The sequence below is a fragment of the Nannospalax galili genome, unplaced genomic scaffold (genome assembly GCF_000622305.1).
Source record: "Nannospalax galili isolate Female #2095 unplaced genomic scaffold, S.galili_v1.0 scaffold279, whole genome shotgun sequence".
Classification (NCBI taxonomy): Eukaryota; Metazoa; Chordata; class Mammalia; order Rodentia; family Spalacidae; genus Nannospalax; species Nannospalax galili.
Genome location: NW_008343971.1, coordinates 2,837,143 through 2,860,464, shown reverse-complemented (window position 1 = coordinate 2,860,464; position 23,322 = coordinate 2,837,143). Strand labels below are relative to the sequence as shown.

Below are 23,322 nucleotides of genomic sequence, written 5' to 3'. Positions count from 1 at the left end.
TATTTTATTTATTTATTTATTTATTTATTTATTTATTTATTTATTTACTTAGATCACTGAATCCAGTTGTGCTGCCCATATGCTCAGGAGTGTGGGGCCATCCATTGGAGCATGACTGACCTATCAGGGGTCATACCCTTAAGGAAAACTGACTCTACCTCCCCAAGAAGCCACCTGCCAATAGCTCCTCAGCTAGGGCTGGGCTTGTGAGCCCCAGGCTTGTGCAGGTCTTATGTGGGCAACCATAGCTGCTCTGAATTCATGATTGCAAAATTCTATATCTATTCTTTATTTGAAATAAACAAAAACTAAGCCAAGTGTACTAGCACAGACCTGCAGTCCCAGCACCTGGGAGCTTAGGCCAGGAGGATCATGAGTTCTAGACCAGGAAAAAAAAATTATTTAAGAAAACTTTATTTTGTGCATGTATGTGATGTGTGTGTATAAGCCAGAGAACTTTGTGGAGTTGGTTCTCTCCTTCCACCTTCACATGGGTTCCAAGGATTGAAGTCAGTTTGTCTTACTGTGTCATGTGGTGAGCACCTTTACCCACTGAGCCATCTCGCTGGCCCTTTGTTTTCTTTCTTCCTCTTTTTTTAAAGATAGGGTCTTCTATAGCTCAGGCCAGCTTTGAACTCACCATGTAGCAAAGAATGTGAATGCCCACCTCTGCTTCTCGAATGCTGGGATGATATGTGTGTACCCAGCATTTTTATTATTGTTTCAAGACAGGGTTTCGTGTAACCCCGGCTAGCCTTAAATTTGAATGTAGCTGAGGTTGTCCTTGAGCTCCTGATCCTTCTGTCTCTACCTCCCAAGTCTCTTGATCCTTCTGCCTTTACCTCCCAACTGCTGGGATTACAAGTGGGTGCCACCATATTTGGCTTTTTGATTTTTTTAAAGTTTTTGAGACAGGGTCTCCTTGTGTACTCCAGGCTGACCTAGAACTCATGATCCTCCATGGCCTAGGCTTCCCAAGTACTGGGATTGCAAGTATGTGCTAGCTTACTTGATTTATATTTTGTTTATTTCAAATCAAGAACAGATGCAGAAAGCCGGGCATGGTGGCACACGCCTTTAGTCCCAGCAGTGGGGAGGCAGAGGCAGGTGGATCTCTGTGAGTTTGAGGCCAGCTTGGTCTATATAGTGAGTTCCAGGCCAGCCTGGTCTACATAGTGAGTTCCAGGCCAGTTGGGGCTACAAGGAGACCCTGTCTCAAAAAGACCGAAAAAAAAAGATGTAGAATTTTGCTAAATGCTTTCTGTATATCTGGAAAGAATATATTAATATTCTTATATATGGAATATATAATATTCTGGAATATTAATATTCTGTATATATGGAAGAATATATTAATATATCACATGTATTTGTTAATAGGGTGGATTATATTGTTAAGTTTCAGGTGTTGAACCAACCTTGACAATCCTGGGATAAAACTTGTTTCCTTCTATTTAGCATTTTTCCTTTCTTTTTTTTTTTTTTTTCACTCTTTTTGAAACAGGGTCTCTGTGTAGCCTCAGCTGTCCTGAAACTCACTATGTAGACCAGACTGGCCTCAAACTCACAGAGATCCACCTGCCTCTGCCTACCAAGTGCTGGGATTAAAGGAGTGTGCCACCACACCCGGGATTTATTTATTTGTTTGTTTGTTTATTTTTATAAAAGGAAGAGTTTATTTGAGCTTATGGTTCCAAGGGTACAGTCCATCATGGCAGGGAGGCATGACAGCAGAGGTGGCTGGAGCAGGAGCAGAAACCAAACTCTCACATCTTCAAGCAGGTAGAGGAAAGCAAAGCTTAAGAACTCTTTAAGCCTTCCCCTAGTAACATGCTTCTTCCAGGATAGCCACACCTTCTAAGACCTTCCAAAACAGTGCCACCACCTGGGTACAAAATGTCCAAATACTTGGAGACTATGGGGGACATTTTCATTCAAACCACCACATTCCACCCCCGGCCCCCATAGGCTCATGACCATATAAAATGCAAAATGCATTTAGTCCAACCTTCAAAGTCCTCATAGTCATTACCAGTCTCAATACAATTCAGAAGTCCACAGTCTAAAGTCTCTAATGAGACTCAGGGAAATATCTTAACTATAAGACCCTATAAAATCAAAAGACAAATTACATACTCCCAACATACAGTGGAACTGAAAACACATTACTACTCCAAAAGGGAGGAATGGAGGCATACTGAGGAAATACTGGACCCAAAACAAGACCAAAAGTCAGCAGGAAAAACACCAAATCTAGTAGCTCCATATCCAGTTTCTGGGACTTTACCTCCAAAGGGCTTAGATGGCTCAGCCTCTCCAGCTTTGCTGTGTGTAACATACATCCCTCTCTTGGGCTGGTGCTACTACCTGTATGCAGGTCTTCTTGGCAGATGCCTCACACATCTGGCATCACGAATGTCTTCCATTGCCAACCAGGCTTCACTCTCACAGCTTCGTGCAGTGGCCTATGTGGGCCTTCTTTATGCAGGGACACCCCTGCTGTATGCTGCCTGGCTTTGCTGGCTCTCTGAAACCTTGGAGGAAGGACTGATAACCCCTTCATTTGTGCATTTTTCATGCCTCCAGCATTGGTGAGTGACGCTGCCAAGTTTGGCTGCAAGTTTGAGATGGACCCCAGGCTGCTGTATCCATTTAAAAGCTTTTCAGTGGCCCCTGCAGCATTTTCCTTTCACATATTGGAGGCTTAACTGGGTGTGGTATTGCCCTGGAGACACTCTCTCAGTTGTTTAAGTGCAAACCTCTAGGCCTCTCCTTAATCACTTTAATGTCCTTTCCAAAGGGATCCTCTCCAGCACATGCCCGGGCTCCAACATTTACCCTTCTAGTGCTCTTTTTCAGTCCAAACTGTACATTCTATATTTCTTTCTGCCCCATTTGCTCTTTTTCACTGTAGATCTGCATAATGTTCACCATTAATATCCATGCCACCATTTCTACATTAGGCTGTCTTGAAATTTTTTCCACCAGAGAAATTAGTCCATTGCTTTTCAACTTAGACTCAGGCAAGCTTTTTGACTGTAGACAGACTCCAAATGATTAGTGGTGGACCCCATGAGAACTGGGCTCAAGCACAGAACAGAGACTCTGCCAAAATACCCCAATTGCTGCTTAAGTCTTTATTTCCCTCTGGAACTACACTGTTCTCAGCATTACTTTCTTTTAGGTGCCTACTAGAATGGCCTTTTAAACTCTGTTTACAGCAATCAACCTCTTTTCTAGCCCAAGCTTCCAAAGTCTTTCACATTCTTCCAAAACCCCACATGGTCAGGTTCTTCACAGTCAACAGCCCACTCTCTGGTACTAATTACTGTATTAGTTACTTTTCTGTTGCTGTGATAGAAATACTGACCAAAACAACTTATAAAAGGAAGAGTTTATTTGAGCTTATGGTTCCAAGTGAATTAAAGTCCATGGGGAGGCATGGTGGCCAGAGGTGGCTGGAGCAGGAGCAGAAGCCAAGCTCTCACATCTTCAAGCACGTGCAGGAAAGCAAGAACATGTTTTTCTTTTCTTAACTTAAATTTTTTTCTTAATTTTTTTCTCTTTCCATTTTCATGTCACACATGCACATGTGTGTGTATGTTTGCATGTGTGTGCACACTTGTGTGTGGGTATGCATTCACATGTGTGCACATGCATGTGGAGGCCCGAAGTTGATGTCAGGAATCATCCTTGATAGCTCTTTCTCCTTATTCACTGAGGCAGGCCTCTCAATAAAACCCAGAGCTCAATGATACAGCTTATCTTGCTGGTCAGCTTGCTCTGCCTTCTGAAGCTAGAATTACATGTGGGTCACCACACCTACTTGGCTTTTATGTGGGTTCTGGGGATCCAATCTTCAGTCCTCATGCTTGTGCTACAGGTACTTTAACCACTGGGCCATCTCCCCAGCCCTCCAGGTCATCCTTAGCTACGAAATGGCTTCATGGGGGACAACCTGGACTACATAAGACTCTGGCTCAAAAACTGAAGAGAAAATACTTAGCCAACTGGAAGGGCTTTCCAAGACCAATTTGAGAGATGGTTGTTATGACCCTTGTGCTAATCATGACTTCTCTTTCCAGATCTGGAAGCAGCATGTACACATCCATCCCCCAGAGGTAGGCATTGTGTCACATTCTCTTTACTTTCTGTCCCTCCCTCCTCACTGCTCTCCCTATGCCAGACCTCAGTCCCCAGGCTTTCCCAAGTCTCTGTACTTGAGCCCAGTCCTCGTGGGTCCACCACTAATCATCTCCCTTCCTGCAGTGGCTCTCCATTCCCAGCCTCAGTGCAAGATCCAGGCCTGCACATATGGCGAGTGGAGAAGCTGAAACCGGTGCCCATAGCACGTGAGAACCAGGGCATCTTCTTCTCTGGGGACTCCTACCTAGTGCTCTACAATGGCCCAGAAGAGGTCTCCCATCTCCACCTGTGGATAGGTAAAGGGCTTGAGCTGAGCTGGTAGGGGTAGGGCGTTTGGCCTGGGGAGGGAGGGAGGGTGCAACGGGTTACAGGGACCTTACCTGCCACCTCCTCCTATTCATCCTAGGCCAACAGTCATCCCGGGATGAGCAAGGCGCCTGCGCTGTGCTGGCCGTGCACCTCAATACTCTGCTTGGGGAGCGACCTGTGCAGCACCGTGAGGTGCAGGGGAATGAGTCTGACCTCTTCATGAGCTACTTTCCACGTGGCCTCAAGTACCAGGTCCTAACCCACCTCCAAACACTCAGTTCCTGTGACTTCTCTCCGCACCAACCCTTGATTTTACCCTGCAGAAGGCCCCTGAGCACTTGGGGATGGGTCTCCACTTTCCTGCTCTCAATGGGATGGGATGGGATGGGATGCAGAGGGCTCTGGTTTCCTGTTAGGCCACTCAGTTTGGCTTCTGGACTGCAGGAAGGTGGAGTGGAGTCAGCGTTTCACAAGACAACCTCGGGAGCTAGCCCAGCTGCCATCAAGAAGCTCTACCAGGTGAAGGGGAAGAAGAACATCCGTGCCACTGAGAGGGCACTGAGCTGGGACAGCTTCAACACAGGGGACTGCTTCATCCTGGACCTGGGCCAGGTGGGTCGACTGAGCACTTGTGCTGGCACCATGCTATTAAGAGGCTGGGATGCTGGGGAAGAGGGAGAGGTGCTGAGAAGCTGGATGCCTTTCATGGCAGACTGTTCCATTCATGAGAAAACATCCCCATACAGTTGTTCCTTAGCATACACAAAGGATTGTTTCTACCTCCCCACCCTCCAAAATCCTCACATGCACAAGTCTCATATAAAATAGTGTCATATTTATGTACCTTTGTATTTCTTCCTGTATATTTTTAGGCATGTCCAACCTGTGGCCTTTAGCCTTGTGTGGCCCAGGATAGGTATGAACGTGTCCCAGCACATAATTATAAACTTACTTAAAGCATATGGTATGTTCTACGAATTTTTTTTTGTAATTTGATAACATATTTTTTTTTAATTATGTGTATGTGTGTGGGGGGGGTATATGCCTGTGAGTGCTGGTGACATTGGAGACCAGTAAAGGGTCCCCAGAGCTGGAACTACAGGTGGTGGCTAGCCCTCACAGTTTGGGTACTAGGAACCAAACTCAGGTATTCTGTAGAAGCAGTACACAATCTTAACCATTGAGCCATCTTTTCAGCTTGGATTGCATGTTTCTTTTTTTTTTTTTTTAAAGGACTTATTTTTATTTTTTTGTATGTGTGTGTGGGGGGGGGGCGTGTGCCCTCAGAAGCCAGAAGAGGTTATTGGATCCCCTGGAGCTGGAGTTATAGCCTGTTGTAAGCTGCCCAACGTGGTGTTGGAAAACTGAACTTGGGTCCTCTGGAAGAGCAGCAAATGCTCTTAACTGCTGAACCATCTCTCCAGCCCTGATTATGTGATTCTTTTTTAAATTAATTACTCAATTTATTATTATTATTATTTTAGTTTTTTGAGACAGGATCTCCCTGCAGCCTCAGCATCCACATGGCAACTAACAGCCATCCATAATTCCAGTCCCAGGGGATTTGACACCCTTTTCTGGCCTCAGGTATGCATGACATGGGTGCACTTACATATATGCAGGCATAACACTCATTCATTCACGTGCCGAGTATAGTGGCACATACCTTTAATTCCAGTACTTGGGAGGCAGAGGCAGGTGGATCTTTGTAAGTTTGAGGCCAGCCTGGCCTACATAGTGAGTTCTAGGTCAGCTTGGGCTACTGGGAGACGCTGTCTCAAAAAGACCAAAACCAAAGTGAAAAAACACTCATTTACATAAAATGAAAATAAATAAAAATTCTCACCCCGAGGATGCAGACAATATAGGCTGGTCATCTGCCATAAGCTATGGCAGGACATAAAAGGGGACGGCAGCCACATGGAGTTGCTCAGGGCAGGGAAGAGTCCTCCAGCTTGAGCCAAAGACAGTTGTTCCACAGAAATGCTGTTTGAGTAGATCTTGGTCAGGGAGGAATGCCCTTCTAGGTGAGGGACAGGCGAGCTACTGGATGCAGACATGTCAGAGGATGTAGTGTAGTGTGAGTGGGACCCAGGATGAAGACTAGAGCATAAAGTGGCTAAAGAAGGTGAGAGCCAGGTCATGAGGACATCATGTGTCTGGCTGAAGGTTCCACACAGGAAGATCAAACCAGAAGCAGTTTATAGGGAGGACTGAAGTGGGAGCTGAGCAGGGGAACAGAGAAAAGACCTTGTCCTTGAGTACCAGTCCAGGAGAGGAGAGGAGGGAGATACTGAGCATAGGGATGGCATCCACCCATTCATTTACTCATTTATCCACTCACTTGAGGACTCATTCATTCACTTAGAACATATTTTGTGCTTAAATATGTACCAGCTTGGGGCTGGGGATATAGCAGTGTTCTTGTGTAGTGTGCATAAAGCCCTGAGCTCCAGCCCCGACACCATATAAAGTAGGCTCAGTGATACACACCTGTAATCCCAGCACTTAGCAGGTGGAGGCAGGAGGATCAGAAGTTCATCGTCATCCTCTGATACATAGTGAGTTCAAGACCATCCTGGGTTACATAAGACTCTGTCTTCAAAAAACAAAAATGGGGCTGGAGAGATGGCTCAGAAGTTAAGAGCTGAAGACCAGAGTTCCATTCCCAGTGTGCACATGGGCTGCTCACAACCACTTGTAACTCTGACTCCAAGGGATCTGATGCTCTCATCTGGCCTCCACAACACCTGTATATATAATAAAACACACACACACACACAAATAAAAATAAATCAAAAAAAATGAAAGTAAATAAGTAACGTGGCACCTCTGTTTTAGCAACAGGCATACATTAGGGAATAGAGCAAAAACACATCCTTGCCTTGGAGAGTACATTCTAGAGAAGGAGATAATTTCTAAACAAGATAAAGACATTTAAACATATGGTGCTAAGTGATGAAGAAAACCAGGAAAGGAGATGGAATGTGGGCAAGAAGCACTCTTTTTTCTTTTTTTTAATTCATGTGTATGGGTATGTCAGTGTAAGTGTTGTGTGGGCACCTATAGAGGTCAGAAGATGTTGGCTCTCCTGGAGCTGGAGTTATAGACAATTGTGAGCTTCCTAACATGGGTGCTGGGAAGTGAACTGAGGTACTCTGGAAGACCATTAAGTTCTCTTACTGACTGAGTCATCTCTCCAGACCCTACAGGAAGCACTCATTGAATGTTGTCATTGCCTTTCTTAGAGGCCTCTGTATTGTGGCCCTGCCTTCTGTATTGTCCTGCCTCTGAAGACAGTTCTCCAGTGGAGCGATGCGGGCTTTCCTTTGACTAGGGGCAGGACACAGAGGCAGGACACAGACAACTGGCTATGACCAGCCTGTCTGGCTTCTCTGCAGAACATCTTTGCCTGGTGTGGTGGGAAATCCAACATTCTGGAGCGCAACAAGGCAAGGGACCTGGCCTTAGCCATCCGGGACAGTGAGCGGCAGGGCAAGGCCCAAGTGGAGATTATCACTGATGGAGAGGAACCAGCAGAGATGATTCAGGTTGGGAGACATTAGGGTGGGTGGCTGTGAATCTCTATTTGATTGGGCCAAGAAAGGCACCCTTGGGAACACAAGAGTGGCTAATAGAGGAGGGCAGTGTCCACCTGCAGCACTACTCGGCCCTGTGACTAGTTTATGGGGAGCCTTTGTAGGATGGAAATAAAAAGATCTTCTGGATGGGTGCAGCCTTGGGGCAAGAGACCTGGCTGGTGTGTGGACTAGGCCCAGTACTCACTCACCTCTGCCAGATACCTTAGTGTAGGACATAGTATGCCCCATGGGACAGGATGGCCCTGGATGTAGTGACTTAGAAAGTTTGGGGATGGGAGTCCCAGTAAACCTGGCCTACTCTGGCTCTGCAGGTTCTGGGCCCCAAACCTGTTCTGAAAGAGGGCAACCCTGAAGAAGACCTCACAGCTGACCAGACCAATGCCCAGGCTGCAGCCCTGTATAAGGTGAGCATTGCAGGTCTGCCAGGGACCAGACAGGGGTGGGATCTTGCACATAGCTGCTGGGGGGCAGGGAGGGAGATGGAACTGAAGGGAGGAGGAAGAGGATTTGGGAAGGCTGGTCGGGAATCAGGGAGGTTTATGGGGGTTGGAGGAGAGGTGGATGGAAGTAGGCAGATGGCAGGTCCCCCTGAAATGATAAACGCTATGTTACTTCACTTCCAGCTCCTTCTGGGTGAAGGTTTTCTTTTCTTTTCTATTCTTTTTTTTTTTTTTGGCTTTTTGAGACGGTCTCCCTGTAGCCCCAGCTGGCCCGGAACTTGCTATGTAGACCAGACTGGCCTCAGACTCACAGAGATCCGCCTACCTCTGCCTCCCAAGTGCTGAGATTAAAGGAGTGTGCCACCACACCTGGCCTTCCACTTATTTCTTATGTGTCTGAGTGTACTGCCTGCATGTGTGTAAATACACCTATATCATGCAGTGCCCATCGAGGTCAGAAGAGGGCATCAGATCCCCTGGAACTGAAGTTATGGACAATCATTAGCTGCCATATGGGTGCTGGGATTCAAACCCAGATCTTCAGCAAGAGCAGACAGTACTCTTAACTGCTGAACCATCTCTCTAGTCCCAGGTTTTGTTTTGTTTTGTTTTATTTTATTTTATTTCTTTTTTCTTGTTTTGCCTTTTGAGACAGGGTCTCTCCTGCCATTTGCCTCCATGTATGTAAGTGTACCACATGCATACAGTGCACTCAGAGGTCAAAAGAGGGTGTTGGATCCTCTGGAGCTAGAGTTACGATTGGTTTTAAGCTGCTATGTGGGTGCTGGGAACTGAATTCAGGTACTCTGTAAGAGCAGCCAGTGTTCTTAACCACTGAGCCATCTCTCTAGCCTCCTTGGTGAAGGTTTGAAGCTAATGCTGAGCTTTCCTTCAATTCTGTGCATTTACTTGTACTGTGGAATTCAACTCCCCCAGGGGAGTCAGAGCCTCTGAACTCCTGTGACTGAAGTGAGACAGGCAGGAGTTGCCTGGAGCTTGCTTTTGGGGGGCTCTCTTCCTCCTTCTCAGAGCTGTTAAGAAAGGCTGACTGGGGAAGGCCTGGACAGTCCATTCCTTCGACCAAGGTGTGGACTGGTGTGTGTAGTGTGTGTACAGTGTGTGTGTGTGTGTGTGTGTGTGTGTGTGTGTGAGAGAGAGAGAGAGAGAGAGAGAGATTGGGCACTGTCCTTCCTCCACAGGTGTCTGATGCCACTGGACAGATGAACCTGACCAAAGTGGCTGACTCCAGCCCCTTTGCCTCTGAGCTGCTGATCCCTGATGACTGCTTCGTGCTGGACAACGGGCTCTGTGGCAAAATCTACATCTGGAAGGGTACGTGTGACTCCTTTGCAGCAGCCTGAGGGCCCTGTAGCTGTCCCACTGTAGGGCTTAGCCATTATGAAATCGCAGCCAGCATCAGGATCCCAGGAGTCTGTTCCAACATATTGCTGGGCCCCACCCTGGAGATTTAGATTCACTGGGTTGATGCCTGAGCATGTGTGTGTGTGTGTGTGTATGTGTGTGTGTGTGTATGGTGTTGTCTAACATGTTCCTAGCGGGTGCCTGTGAGGTTCCAGCGACCAGGCCAGTTCCCGGGTCTTCATGAGACCCCCAATGTTCAGATTCTGCTTTGAACAGAAATAGAAGTAAATTTCATATAAAATTAGTGTCACTTTTGGATGCACTTACCTACATGCAGGCAGTACACGCATACACATAAAATAAAAATAATTAAGATTTTTTTTTTTAAAAATTAGTGTGACTTTATACAGTGGGTGGTAAACTTGAAGAACTTATTTTTCCAAGAAATTCAGCTATAAAAAGAAATGCTGCTCTGTTCAGAAGCCTGGCCAGCTTGCTTTAACCACTGGGAAATGTAGAAACAGCATGATCCCAGAGCCTGCTTGCTTTAACCACTGGGAAATGTAGAAACAGCATGATCCCGGAGCCAGCTTGCTTTAACCACTGGGAAATGTAGAAACAGCGTGATCCCAGAGCCAGCTTGCTTTAACCACTGGGAAATGTAGAAACAGCGTGATCCCGGAGCCAGCTTGCTTTTGCTTGGTTCTGTTCACAGTCTGGGCGGTCCATGCCTTCAGCTGAGGTTCTGGTTTTTTATTTTTAGACTTATTTTATTTTTTATTTATGTGTATCTGTTTGTGTGTATGTACATCTACCTATGGGTGACCTTGGCCAGAAGAGGGTGTCTCCTGGAGCTGCTATTGTTAGCCACCTGATCCTTTGCAAGAACAGCAAATGCTCTTAACTGCTGTGCCATTTCTCTAGCCCCTTGTTCCATGTTTTTTTTTTTTTTTTTTTTTTTTTGGTCTTTTTGAGACAGCCTGCCTCTGCTTCCCGAGTGCTGGGACTAACGCCTGGGCCTTTATTTTTTTTTTTTTAATTTTTTTTTAAGAGAGGGTCTCACTGTAGCCAAGGCTGGCCTAGAACTCACAGAGATCTACTTATCTCTTACCGCACACACCCCCCCCACCAGTGCTGGGATTAAAGGTGTGCACTAGCATGGCTGGTTAGTTAGGTTTTTTTTTTTTTTTTTTTTTTTGATTTATTTATTTTTATTTTATGTGTATGAGCGTTTTGACTGCATGTATCTAAGTGTACCCATGCTGTGCAATGCCCATGGAGGGCAAAAGAAAGTGTCAGATCCCTTGGAACTGGAGTTCGGACAGTTGTTAGCTGCCACATGGGTGCTAGTAACTGAACCCAGGTGCTGTGCAAGAGCAGCCAGTGTTCTTGACCACTGAGCTGTCTCTCCAGCCCCTGGTTCTGTTTTCTGAGACAGGATCTCATGTAGCCTAGATTGGCCTCCAACTCACTGTTTTCAATCAGTCACTCAACTCAGCTGTCTTTGAACTCCTGATCTTCCTGCCTCCATCTCCTGAGTACTGAGATTACAGGGATGAGTCACTATGCCCTTTATGCTGTACTGGGCCTTGTACATGTGAATTTAATCTTAGCTTCCTGATTAAGTTATAAGCTTCTCAAGAGCAGGAACTGTGCCTGTCTTGACCAAATAGCACTTGACTAATTCATTCACCAGGGTGAATGAACTGAGGCTGAGAAACAGCCAGGCCCCAACCTGGTCAGAAAGGGGGAGTTAATGTTGCCTCCCAAACTCAGCAAAGAGGAGGCCACAGAAGGGCCCCGAAGCAGCGGATGTAACCAGTGGTTTGTAAGGTTAAGGGTTGGGATGAGAGAGGCCCTGCTGCTGGGGCTTCTCTTTCCTTTTTTGAAACAAGGTTTTATGTAGCCCAGGCTGGCCTCAAACTTGCTATGTAGCTAAGGATGGCCTTGAACTTCTGATTCTCCTGCCTCTTATTGAGTGTGAGATTATAGGTGTTCACCACCATACCTAGTTTTATGCTGTACTGGGGATGGAACCTAGGGCATGGGCAAGCACTCTACCAGCTGAGCTACCATCCCCAGCCCTGGGGCTGCCTTTTCCCTTCTGCAGAGCAACATGCCCCATGGAGCCAATGCCAAGATCCCAGAGGCCTGTGTAAGTGTCTATAGCCCCCAAGCAAGGAATCATTACAGAAAGAGAAAGCAGTACAGGGAACAGGAAACTTGGGAGGCCAGGAAGACAAGAGCCCGATGGGTGCCAGGACAGTGGGTCAGTTACAGAAGGACACAGAATATTAGTTTCAGATAGTTCATAGGTCACAGGATTTTAACACTGGCCAGAGAGCAAACCATCATTTATGGAGTTCCCTTGCAAAAATACCTTCAACTCAAAGCACAGTTTGTGTCCAAAGGACTGCTTGAAGAAGTGGGTGAATTCTGTGTGGTCTTCATTTTATAAGCACTTCATTAGCAAACAATGTTGGAATTGGGCCTTGTGGGAGTCAGTTGGCCTCTATAAGAAATTGTACTCCTTGTCCTATTTAGTTTTACTAAAAAGTCTTGATAACAGTAAGTATTATCTGTAACACTGTACTGGTCCCCAAAGTGAGGGACTGGGGGGAAAGGTGGATCCCTGGCCTTTATGGTTGGATGCCCAAGGGAAACCCTACTCTCCCTAAAATATGACTGGGGTCTTGGTCAGAACAGAAGGTTTTGCTGATCAGACCTAGGCAGAAGAGAAGTTTTTGCTATAGCTTAGAGCTGCCAGTTTTCTGGGAAGAGTCTTGGAAAAAATTTTTGTGGCCAGGCATGGTGGCACATGCCTTTAATCCTAGCATGAGGGAGGCAGAGGCAGGTTCTGTGCGTTCGAGGTCAGCATAGTCTCCATAGTGAATCAAGGCCAACTGGGGCTACCCAGGGAGACCCCTGTCTCAAAAAAGACCACAATAAATAAATAAATAAATAAATAAATAAAATAAAGACAATAAAAACATGAAGGGTGGAGGGGTAAGATAAGGATGGAGGGGGGTTGAGTATGATCAAACTATATTGTATGAAATTCTCAAATAAATAAAAATGTTGTGTATTGTGTGTGTGTACATGTGAGTGCAGAAGTCCACAAAGGCCAGCAGAGGTCACCAGATCCTCTGGAACTGGAATTACAGGAGTCAGAGCAGCCTGGTGTAGGTGCTGGGAACCAAACTCCTGTCCCCTGAAAGAGCAGTATGCATTCCCCTGAAAGAGCAGTATGCCCCCTTTTTTTTTTTTTTTTTGTAATTTTTTCTTTTTTGGCTGGCCTTGAACTCACAGAAATCTGCCTGCCTCTGCCTCCCTAGTACTGGGATCAAAGCTGTGCGCCACCATATCTGGCTGCAATATGCAGCTGAACTATATCTCTAGCCCTGGGAAAAGTTTTAAGAAGCTGACTTTATACCAGCAGCATTCTTGGGTAGTCTTGGTACATTTATTTGAAAAACTGCCAGGTATCCTGTGGACCCCTTAAATTTCCTTAAGAAAAAAATGGGATATAGACTAGAAAGGGTATTCTCTCTCTCTATTTCTCTCCCTCCCTCCCACCCTCCCTCTCTCCTGCCCTCCCTCTCTCCTCTTTCTTTCTGAGATAGGGTTTCATGTAGCCCAGGCTGACCTTGAACTACCTATATAGCTGAAGATGACCTTGAACTTTTGTTCTTCCTGCCTCCACTTCCTGTGTGCTGGGATTACAGGTGTGCACACCCACACCTGGTTTTATGTGGTGCAGGGGGTAGAACCAAGGGCTTCTGTGTGCTAGTCAAGCACTCTACCAACTGAGCTACATTTCTCTACCCTCTTCTTTCTTTAAAAATGCCAGGCATGGTGGTGCATGCCTTTAATCCCAGCACTTGAGAGGCAGAGGCAGGCAGATCTCTGTGGTTCAAGGCCAGCCTGGTCTACATAGTGAGTTCCAGGCCAGCTAGGGCTACAGAGAGACCCTGTATCAAAAAGACAAAAAACAAACAAAAAATCTCTTTCCTGTGTTCCAGGGCGAAAAGCTAATGAGAAGGAGCGGCAGGCAGCCCTCCAAGTGGCTGAAGGCTTCATCTCTCGCATGAGATACTCCCCAAACACTCAGGTAAGGCAATATCCCTGTCCCTAGAGCCTACTCCTGTGGCCTCTGACCCCAAACTGGACAAGAAGAGCAGGAGAGCCTCGGGAGTTGGAATAGCATGTCTCCCTCTCAGACCTATCAGATGAAAGGCCTTTCAGTCATTCAGCACTTAAAACCCATCTCCTTTTCAGAGAACGCTGGGAACCCAAAAGCAGGGCATGTCTTTGGATGACTGTGTTTCTCTCTGGCTGCTAATGCCCCTTCTAGCCCCAGCATGACGACTCCACAAGTCATCTCTCTCTCTCTCTCTCTCTCTCTCTCTCTCTCTCTCTCTCTCTCTCTAATTCTTCAAGGACTAAAAGTGTGTAGGTGTCCCTGTCCCCACTCCCTGCCTCCTACCACTTGCATATTCTCATATTCTGCCTCTCCCCTCCCCACTTCTTTCCTTCCCTCCCCTCCTCTCCCCCTCTCCCCTCCCCTTTTTTCTTCTCTCCTTTCTTCTCCTCTCCTCTCTTCCAGGGTCTCATGTAGTCCAGGCTGTCCTCAAACTCTTTATGAGGCCAAGGATGATGTGGAACTTCTGATCTTGCCTCTACTTCCCAAGTGCTGCCCTCACACCTGGTTTATGTGGTGTTAGGAACTGAACCTAGGGTTTTGTGCATGTTATTTTGTATGTACTCCATCAACTAAGCTACATACCCAGCACCACCTCTTTTAGATTTTTTGAGGTGTCATCTCACTCTGTAGCCCAGGAGCCCAGAACTTACTTTGCAGCCCAGGCTGGCCTTGAACTCATAACAATCCTCCTGCCTCAGCCTCCCAAGTGCTGAGATTACAAGTGTGAGCCACCATACCCTGCTCAAAAGTCACCTTCATACAGCTGGTAGTTTATAATTGGTGGCATCTGCCAAGTCCTTGAAGTAGTGTTTCCTCAGCCTGTGTCTCTGGGATCTTATGGCTCATCTTGGCTTCTCAGGATTCGTCTGGACTGCTTGTGTTCTCTCGCCTGTGTATACGGCTCTTGTCTTCTTGAAGGGAAGAATTCAGTCAAGAGACACAGACAGTCTGACTGGAAACTTACTTAGCAAATTTAAGCAAAGCAAATATTGGAATAGGATGTCCTCAGGCAGAGAGCAACCCAGTGAGTTCTGTGTTGTGGATTTTAAAGAACTTTTTAATGAGGGACTGGAGAGATGGCTCAGCAGTTAAGAGCACTGACTGCTCTTACAGAAGACCTGGGTTCGGTTCCCAGCACCCACATGGTGGCTAACAACCATTCATCACTCCAGTTCCAGGGGATCTGATGCCCTCTTCTGACCTCTTCAGGCATTGCACACACATGGTGCACTTACACACATGCAGATGTGGGTGCTGGGAACCAAACCCAAGTCCTCTGCAAGAACAGCCAGTGTTCTTAACTCCTGAGCCATCTCTCCAGCCCAAATAAAATATTTTTAAAAGAAGTTTTTTCTCTCCCCTCCCACAAAAGAAGTTCTAACGAATACTTATGAGTTGGAGTAAGGTGTCCCTTTTTCTCTCCCAAATCATGGTAGATCAGATTTCCCTTTTAGGGTATTTTTCCTCCCATAACCCTCTAGAAAAACCCACAAAAATGTGTGTGATATGCCCCAAAACATAATGTAAGTGACATTGTGATGCCCTCAGGTTTTTTGAGGCTGCAGACCCTTCTGTAAATGCATGTGTGTAGGAAAATGTCCTGGTTCCTTAGCTTCTGATATAGTAGGAACCTGACTTTAGCTTCAAAAATATTTAACCAAGCCAGGCATGCTGGCTCATGCCTTTATTACCAGCAGAGGCAGGGGCTGGCAGAGCTCTGAATTTGAGGCCAGCCTGGTCTACCTAGTGAGTTCCAGGCTAGCTAGGGCTACATAGTAAGACCCTGTCTCAAAAACAAAACAACAAAAACAACAACCAAATGGAAAAATAGTCAACCCACAAAGAAACATTCTGTCAAGAGAGTTACCAAAGTACAGCTCCAGTTTTCCTGGTTACCACATATCTAATTCGTTGCCTGCCCCATATCACTGGTATCCTGTGTCCTCCTTGGCTGAGGCAGAGGTGGCAGCCTGTGAGCCATGTTTCTCTCCCACTGTCCTGCAGGTGGAGATTCTGCCCCAGGGCCGAGAGAGTCCCATCTTCAAACAATTTTTTAAGAACTGGAAATGAGGGCCATCCCTGTCCCTGCTCCCTGCCTCCCACCTCCTGCCTGCTCCTTCCCCCTCTGGCTGCTGGGTCAGCACTGAGGTACCTCTGCAGATGCTCAATAAAGGAGACAAGTGCCTTTACCAGCTCACTTTCTGTGCTGCCTGCTCTGGGTTGATTCTCCGTTCTATCTGTTCACCAGGGGGTGAACTAAGTGGAATACAGATCATTCTACAGTTTCCAAGTGACCAACACTGGGTCTGCATGGTTAGTTCAGTGGAGCTGCCTTCCAACCCCCACCATGCCCAGAACCTAATAGGGAGGTGGCACAGTGCCAGGTCTCAGCATCACTTTCAGCTCAGGGCTTAGTTTAAGGTTCACATTCCTGTGGCTGTGGCTCTGGATCCACCTCCATTCAAGCCAGTGTTTCCTCAGATGCCCCAATAACCACCCACAAGACAGCTTTAAATGATTATATTTGCCCAGCAACAGAATATGACACAGCCCTTCAGCAGGCTAGCTGTTCTCTCATAGGCACACTGAGTTGTGTTTGGCTGATGAGCCCAGGGCCACTGTGGGCCTCGGGCAAAGCACCAAGCTATGGTGGAGAGTTGTGGGTCTGGTTCTCACCCCACCTCTGATCCTGGGTGAACTGCTCTCTCTTGTCATGACCCGGGTTTGTTCTTTTGTTAATGGCATGGTGCGCATTGCGGAAGAGGATAGAGAGTCACGCAGTGGGGAGAAGAGTAGCTGAGCCAGGCATGGTGGTCCATGCCTCTATTCTCAGCACTTGGAAGAGAGAGGCAGGAGGATCATGAGTTCAAGGCAGCCTCTGCTACATAGTTCAGTGTCAGCTTGGGTTACACAAGACCCTGCCTCAAAACAAACAAGCCAGAAGGGGTGGGGGAAGGTGCCACAAAGAGGCCCCATGAAGGGTATGCAGAGTGTGGTATGAGTCCAGGTGAGCCTGGACCTGAGGCTGAGGGGCCTAGCAGGGTAGCCAGCAGCCATCCTGAGTCACCTGTGTCCTAAGGGCTTTTGTGCCTTCTGAGCTGTGACACACTGGATTCTTCTGTCCCACACAAAAACAGACAGTCTGATCAAGTTCATCTTGCTGATTCTGTGCCAAGAAGTACGGGAAGATGAGCTCCTCTGCACACCCTCCTCCTGTACTCCCTGCAGACTGCACAGACCTCATGGGACTCTCCACACAGGAGCGTGTGCCAGGCCTGGGCTTTAAAGGTGGGGAAAGGAAGAGGTGCACCCCACCAGTGATTCTGACATTTTTAGATTTATGTGGTATTTTGAGGTCTCCTATGGAAGGCCTTGTTCCAAGTCTCCACCCTCGGCCCAAGCCCCCAAGACAAATATGCAGGGACCTGGGGAGATGGTTCAGAAGTTAAAATCACTTGTTTTTCTTCCAGAAGACCTGGGTTTAGTTCCCAGCACCCACATAGAAGCTAAAATTTTTCATAACTCCAGTTCTAGGAGATCCAGCACCCTCTTCTGGCCTCTGCTGGCACTGCATGCACATGATGCATATATATATACCCTCTTCTGACCTCCGCAGGCAGTGCATGACATGGGTGCATATATATATATGCAGGCCAAACACTCTTATACATTAAATAAAAATAAAAAAAAATTTAAAAATAAAAATACGAGCTGGGCATGGTGGCACATGGTTTTAACCCTAGCACTCAGGAGGCAGAGGCAGGTAGATCTCGGTGAATTCAAGATCAGACTGATCTACATAGTTTCAGACCACTTGGGGCTCCAGGGAGACCCTGTCTCAAAAAGACCAAAATAAATAATAAAAATACACAGCTGTTCAGCTTTTTTCAGAGGGCTCCTATCCCCACCTCCACCCCCAAACCCCATCCATCAGTAGAATGGCATTCCTGGGCTGTCTTAGAGCTATGTGCACTCTGGTCTGGAGGAAGGGTCCCTGCAGGGGGTGCTGGCTCCCTTCCAACCAGACCATCCCAGAGTCCACAAGGCCTGGGCACCCGTGCCTTTAGCTGAGGCTGTGAGTTAACTTCACAAGCTCAGAGAAGGGGAAGAGGATAAGTGGGAAGGTACTACCCAAACTGACTCAGGCTCCAAAGTGGAGTCTAAGCTGCCTTCTAGCTCCTGGCAGGCCCAGTAACGTCCCTGTCCAGTCAGTTTGCTGAAGATGGAGGCTGGAGGAAGTTACACAGTAACAAAGCATTCTAGCTTTGGCCTTGCAAATGACACAAGGCCAACTGCAGGGCACCTCCCACATCAGGAGACCCGTGTTGGTGCTACTACTGCCCCAGACTTAGGAGAGGCTTGTGGGGTGGGGGTGGAGGTACACAGGTTTCCATAAGTGTCCTGAGGAAAGATGGAACACAGTCTTACTCTCAACCTCTCACGTGTGCCCCAGCTTGGGTACCCTGGTCTGAGACTCTGGGGGAGTAAGGAAGTGGGAGCACTAGAACCAGAAGAAAATCTGGTATGGATATCACACTACACAATCTTAAGAGCCAGAGACTCTTGCCCACCAGCTAGAACTTGCAAGAAGTCTCCCAGCCCTGGCAGGTAAGATGGCTCTGCTGGGAAGACATCTGGTAACCCAATCCCCTAGGTAAAGGTGGAAGGAGAGAACTGACTCTACAAAGCTATCTTTTGATCTCCACACACTTGCCGTCGTGCATGTATGTCCTTCCCTCACCATCATATGCACAAATGATAAAATCATCATCATCATAATAATAAATAAATAAGACGTTGGGCTTGACTGAGTTGGTTTCTTCCTCTGGAAAAGAGGTTCACTTCATCCCAGTTTCTTGATTGATATTTTTGCATATGGAGATCTTTATTTTTAAGATCTTGCCCTCTAGACATAGTCCTAAAGTCTTGGGGTTTTTTTAAAGCACTGACTTTTCTTTCTGCTTCTGACTGACATGAGTGTGGATCCCCCGCTGGTCCCCACAGTCTGCCTTATTCTGAGAAAGCACCTGATTCTGTGGGCTCCTCACCAATGCTTGCACCTTATGGTCCCGAGGAAAATGACTCTTCCTTACAAATGCCTACTGCTCAGTTTCCACAGGAAAACTCTCTCTTCTCTTCCTTCCTCCGTGGACCTAGCTATGCAGGACAGCCCTGATTCTTCTACCAGTCCCCAGACCAAGGCTAGCACTGCAAAGAAGGATGAGTGGAAGGTCTAGGCAAAGAAACAAGACGGAAACATGTTCTCTCAGGCGCTGCCATGTGCACTCCATGAAAGGTTTCAGAGATGAAGTACCTCAGCCTCCAGCAGATGCAAGAATTTTCTAGCATTCTAAAGCTTACCAATAAACAGGTTAAGACCTGGTTCCAAAACCAAAGAAGGGACTCTAAGCAGTGGCAGAAAAGCAAGTGACTGAAGACCTTCGACAGCATCTACAGAACACCCAGGCCATCATTCCAGCTATTCCTGGGGGTGTCTGGGGAACACATCTGGAAACCTTTCAATGTGGAGCAACCAGACCTGGAACAATCCGGTTTAGAACAACCACTCAAGGAACAATCAGGCCTGGAACACCCAAACCTAGAACAGTCAGGCCTGGAACATTCAGTTCCTTAACTTTGGAGAGAAATCTTTCACAGCCCTACATGCAGTTTGAATAAAAATTTTCTGCCAGTGATTTGGAGGCCAGTTCGGAAACTGCTGGGGAAAGCTGTAGTATTTTAGCCACCCCCAAGCCTTGGATTCATTCCCGAGCTCCTCGGTGAACTTGCTGCCTGATGAAGTGTGACGGGTACAATACTCAGTTTTAGGGCAGTAGCTGAACGCCTCCCTTCTTTCAAAGACTTTTTTTTTTAACTTTTACAAAAAGTTTATTGAGAATTTCATACATGCATATAAGGTGTTGTGATCAAATCCATGCCCACTCCCTTCCAACAACTCTCATATCGCCCCATCACTTTTTTCTCTTTTTTTTTCTTATTTTTATTTTTTTGGTCTTTTTGAGACAGGGTCTCCCTGTAGCCCCAGCTGCCCCGGATTCACTATGGAGACTAGGCTGGTCTTGAACTCACAGAGATCCGCCTACCTCTGCCTCTCGAGTGATGGGATTAAAGGTGTGTGCCACCACGCCCAGCTCATTTATTTTTTTAAATATTAGTTTTTAAAATTTTATGTGTATACGTGTATTGCTTGCATTTACGTAAGTGCACCCATGTAGCTGTGTGTTGTCTTTGGTGGTGTTGCACTGGGGGTGAGCTAAGCACTTTGTACATGTTAGGTAAATGCTATGCCACTGGGCTACACTCAAAGCTTGTCTTTTCCTTGCAATCTTGGATCTTATTGTACATGGTGTGTCAATTGGAGGGGTAGGGCTTAACTTGAAAATACAGTTTATCAAGAGGGCTTGAATACCTGCTACAGACATAGATACATAGGCCCTAGCTACAGATCCAGTCGAAGTTTGGGTATCTGTAGGATGTAGAATCTAAAAGTACAGGAAGTAAAACATATAGATATATCCGGGTATGGGGGTCACTCCAGAGGATAAAGCAGGAGGAACATGAGTCTGAGGCCAGTTTAGACTACATAGCAAGTTCAAGATCAGCCTGAACTACACGTGTAGTGAAGACCTTATCTCAAAAAAAAAAAAAAAAAATTAAAGCTGTGTGATGGCATCCTTCTGGTCCTTGGAAAATTGGAAGCCAGGAAGGCCCTGCAAGAATCTTCTTGGAGGACTGGTGAGATGGCTCAGAGGGTAAAGGCCTTCAAGCCTGAATTCCATCTCCAGGACCCACACAGTAGGAGAACTGACTCCTGAAAGTTGTCCTCTGACTTCCATATACCTGCTGTGGCTTATACACACCCACACCCACACAATAAATAAATGGGTTTTTGTTTGGGTTTTGTTTTGGGGTTTTTTTTTTTGTTTTGTTTTGTTTTTTGGTCTTTTTGAGACAGGGTCTCCCTGTAGCCCCAGCTGTCCTGGAACTATGTAGACCAGGCTGGCCTTGAACTCACATTGATCCCCCTGCCTCTGCCTCCCGAGTGCTGGGATTAAAAGCGCGCGCCACCACAGCTGGCGGTGTTTTGTTTTTGTTTTTTTGGTCTTTTTGAGACAGGGTTTCCCTGTAGCCCTAGCTGGCCTGGAACTCACTAAGTAGACCAGGCTGGCCTTGAACTTATAGCGATCCATCTGCCTCTACCTGTTGAGTGCTCGGATTAAAGGCGAGCACCACCACACCCAGAGCAATATAAAAAATGTTTTAAAGAAAGAATTGTCTTGGAAGAAAACACTAGAAACACTGGAGACCAAAGAACTACAATTCCTTTATTCTAAAACCTCTGGAGGGTGAGGGACTTTCGAGCTCTTCTCAGCCAGGCCTGATAACCATTAAGCTAGTGTGCAGTGTCCACCAGAGGCGCCCCAAATTGTGGGCGGTGAGGATGGGGCAGCTAATGGAGATGCCTAGTCTAGCCTAGCTGAATGCCCATTTCTAAATCACAAGTAATAGAGGGCAAAGGAGGTGTGAGGGGTTAAAAAGTGGGAGCAGTGAAGGCCGGCAGGTCCAGGGGGCCCTGAAAACCCTGCTGGATGGAGGAAGGGGGGGGGGCGGTTCTGTATAGTCAGTCACAGCTTTTTCCTGTGTTGTGCTGCCCCCTGCTGGCTGGATATATTGCTATCTGCCCTTCCAATTCCAACCACAGGAATTTTGGGACTGACTGCTGTTGGGTAGTCTGAATTCTGACTAGCAGAGTCTTACGAATCTCCCTCCATGTGTGGATGTGTGGACTGCCCAGATGGGGATATCCTACTTTATGATCTGTTCACTCCCAGTGAGATACCAGAAGCTCCAACCCGTGAATGGAGCCCAGCTGGGAAAGAGGCAAGACCTCTCTCTCTTTAGAATGGAAACGGGTAATTCTAGCTATCAGAATGTGCCCCAGAGCTTCCTAATCTCGCCAGGAGATAAGAAGGGCCTTGGCCAGCCACTCCTCAACGTGGCATGCTGCACACAGTCCCTGAAAGCTCCCGAAACCTTCAAGTCTTTCTACTAGTGGGTCCTCGGGGTGGGTCAGATCAACCCTGTACTTTTGAATGGGTGAGGCTGCAGGTCACACACGCCTGTGAAGGTGAGATCCTTGGCGCGAGACCCTTGTGACCCAGAGCGCTTCTGCGCCCCCCACAAGGAAGCTTGTCCCTTTGACACCCGGGCCAGGTAGATGTCCAGGGTCTTGAGCAGCCTCCGTGGGCTCTTCTTGGCCAACACTTCCAAGTCTGGAACAGAGAGAATTGGGGAGCTGAAGTTAAAGGGCAGCACAAGGCCTTAAACCCAGTGGCTCTAATGAAGACCCCCAATTCTTGTTCTGTAGGGACAAGGGTAAGAAAGTTGTGGAGGACGGCGGAAGGAGAGCCCAGGGGTCACATTCTCCCCTGTGCATGCCGATTTCAACTCTGTTGAGTCAGTCCAACTGCTGGAACCCAATTTTTATGTTTTTGCTTTTGCTCTTGTTTTTCTGAGATAGTGTCATCTACCTTGAATTTCTGATCTTCCTGCCTCCACCTTCTGAGTGTTGGGATTATAGGTTTACACCATCATACCTTGTTTATGTAATGCTGATAACTGAACCCAGGGCCTTGTACATACTAGGTAAATGCTCTACCAATTGAATCACATCCCCAGCCCAAGCCTTTTGATTTTAAAATATATTTTAAATATTTTATTATTCTTTTTAAAAAATATTTTTCTATTATTTTTAGTTTATGTGTATGCATGTATTTCCTGCATGTACGTAAGTGCACCCGTGTTGTGCAATGCCCTCGGAAAACAGAAGAGGCTGTCCGATCCCCTGGAACTGGAGTTATGGACAGCTGTTAGCTGCCATGTGGGTGCTGGTATTTGAACCTGGGTCCTCTGCAAGAACAGTGTTCTTAACATCTGAGCCATCTCTTCAGCCGCCTTTATTATTCTTTTAAAAATATTTTACTTATTTTTTATGTGTCTGAGTATATTGCCTGCATGTAGGTAGGTGCAACTGTGTTGTGCAGGGCCCAAGGAGATCAAAAGAGAGTGTCAGATTCCCCTGGAACTGTAGTTACAGGCATTGTTAGCCACCATGTGGGTGCTGGGAAGTGAACCCAGGTCCTCTGCAAGAACAGCCAGTGCTCTTAACCACTGAGCCATCTCTCCAGCCCCTTGTTTTATTATTTTTATTTTATGTGTATGAGTGTATTGCTTGCAT

At 46.8% G+C, this 23,322-nt stretch overlaps 2 protein-coding genes and 1 pseudogene across 10 annotated transcripts in view; 2 read left to right on the top strand and 1 right to left on the bottom strand.

Annotated features, from left to right (window-relative positions):
• Positions 1-16,267, top strand: part of Capg (capping actin protein, gelsolin like) — a 25,827-nt gene extending 9,560 nt beyond the window's left edge. For all 4 annotated transcript variants that reach the window (XM_008840260.3, XM_008840261.3, XM_008840262.3 and 1 more), the window contains 9 exons: positions 4,086-4,121; positions 4,270-4,442; positions 4,553-4,707; positions 4,900-5,067; positions 7,857-8,006; positions 8,369-8,461; positions 9,697-9,829; positions 13,882-13,970; positions 16,068-16,267. In XM_008840260.3, coding sequence (XP_008838482.1) covers positions 4,099-4,121; positions 4,270-4,442; positions 4,553-4,707; positions 4,900-5,067; positions 7,857-8,006; positions 8,369-8,461; positions 9,697-9,829; positions 13,882-13,970; positions 16,068-16,133 — 1,050 coding nt within the window. In that variant the 5' untranslated portion in view covers positions 4,086-4,098 and the 3' untranslated portion in view covers positions 16,134-16,267. The remainder of the gene's footprint in view (positions 1-4,085; positions 4,122-4,269; positions 4,443-4,552; positions 4,708-4,899; positions 5,068-7,856; positions 8,007-8,368; positions 8,462-9,696; positions 9,830-13,881; positions 13,971-16,067) is intronic.
• A 2,846-nt stretch (positions 16,268-19,113) lies between these two features.
• LOC115071568 lies at positions 19,114-19,900 on the top strand (annotated as a pseudogene).
• Positions 19,901-21,388: 1,488 nt separating this feature from the next.
• Positions 21,389-23,322, bottom strand: part of Elmod3 (ELMO domain containing 3) — a 42,041-nt gene continuing 40,107 nt past the window's right edge. For all 6 annotated transcript variants that reach the window (XM_029566993.1, XM_029566994.1, XM_017799903.2 and 3 more), the window contains one exon: positions 21,389-22,357. In XM_029566993.1, coding sequence (XP_029422853.1) covers positions 22,195-22,357 — 163 coding nt within the window. In that variant the 3' untranslated portion in view covers positions 21,389-22,194. The remainder of the gene's footprint in view (positions 22,358-23,322) is intronic.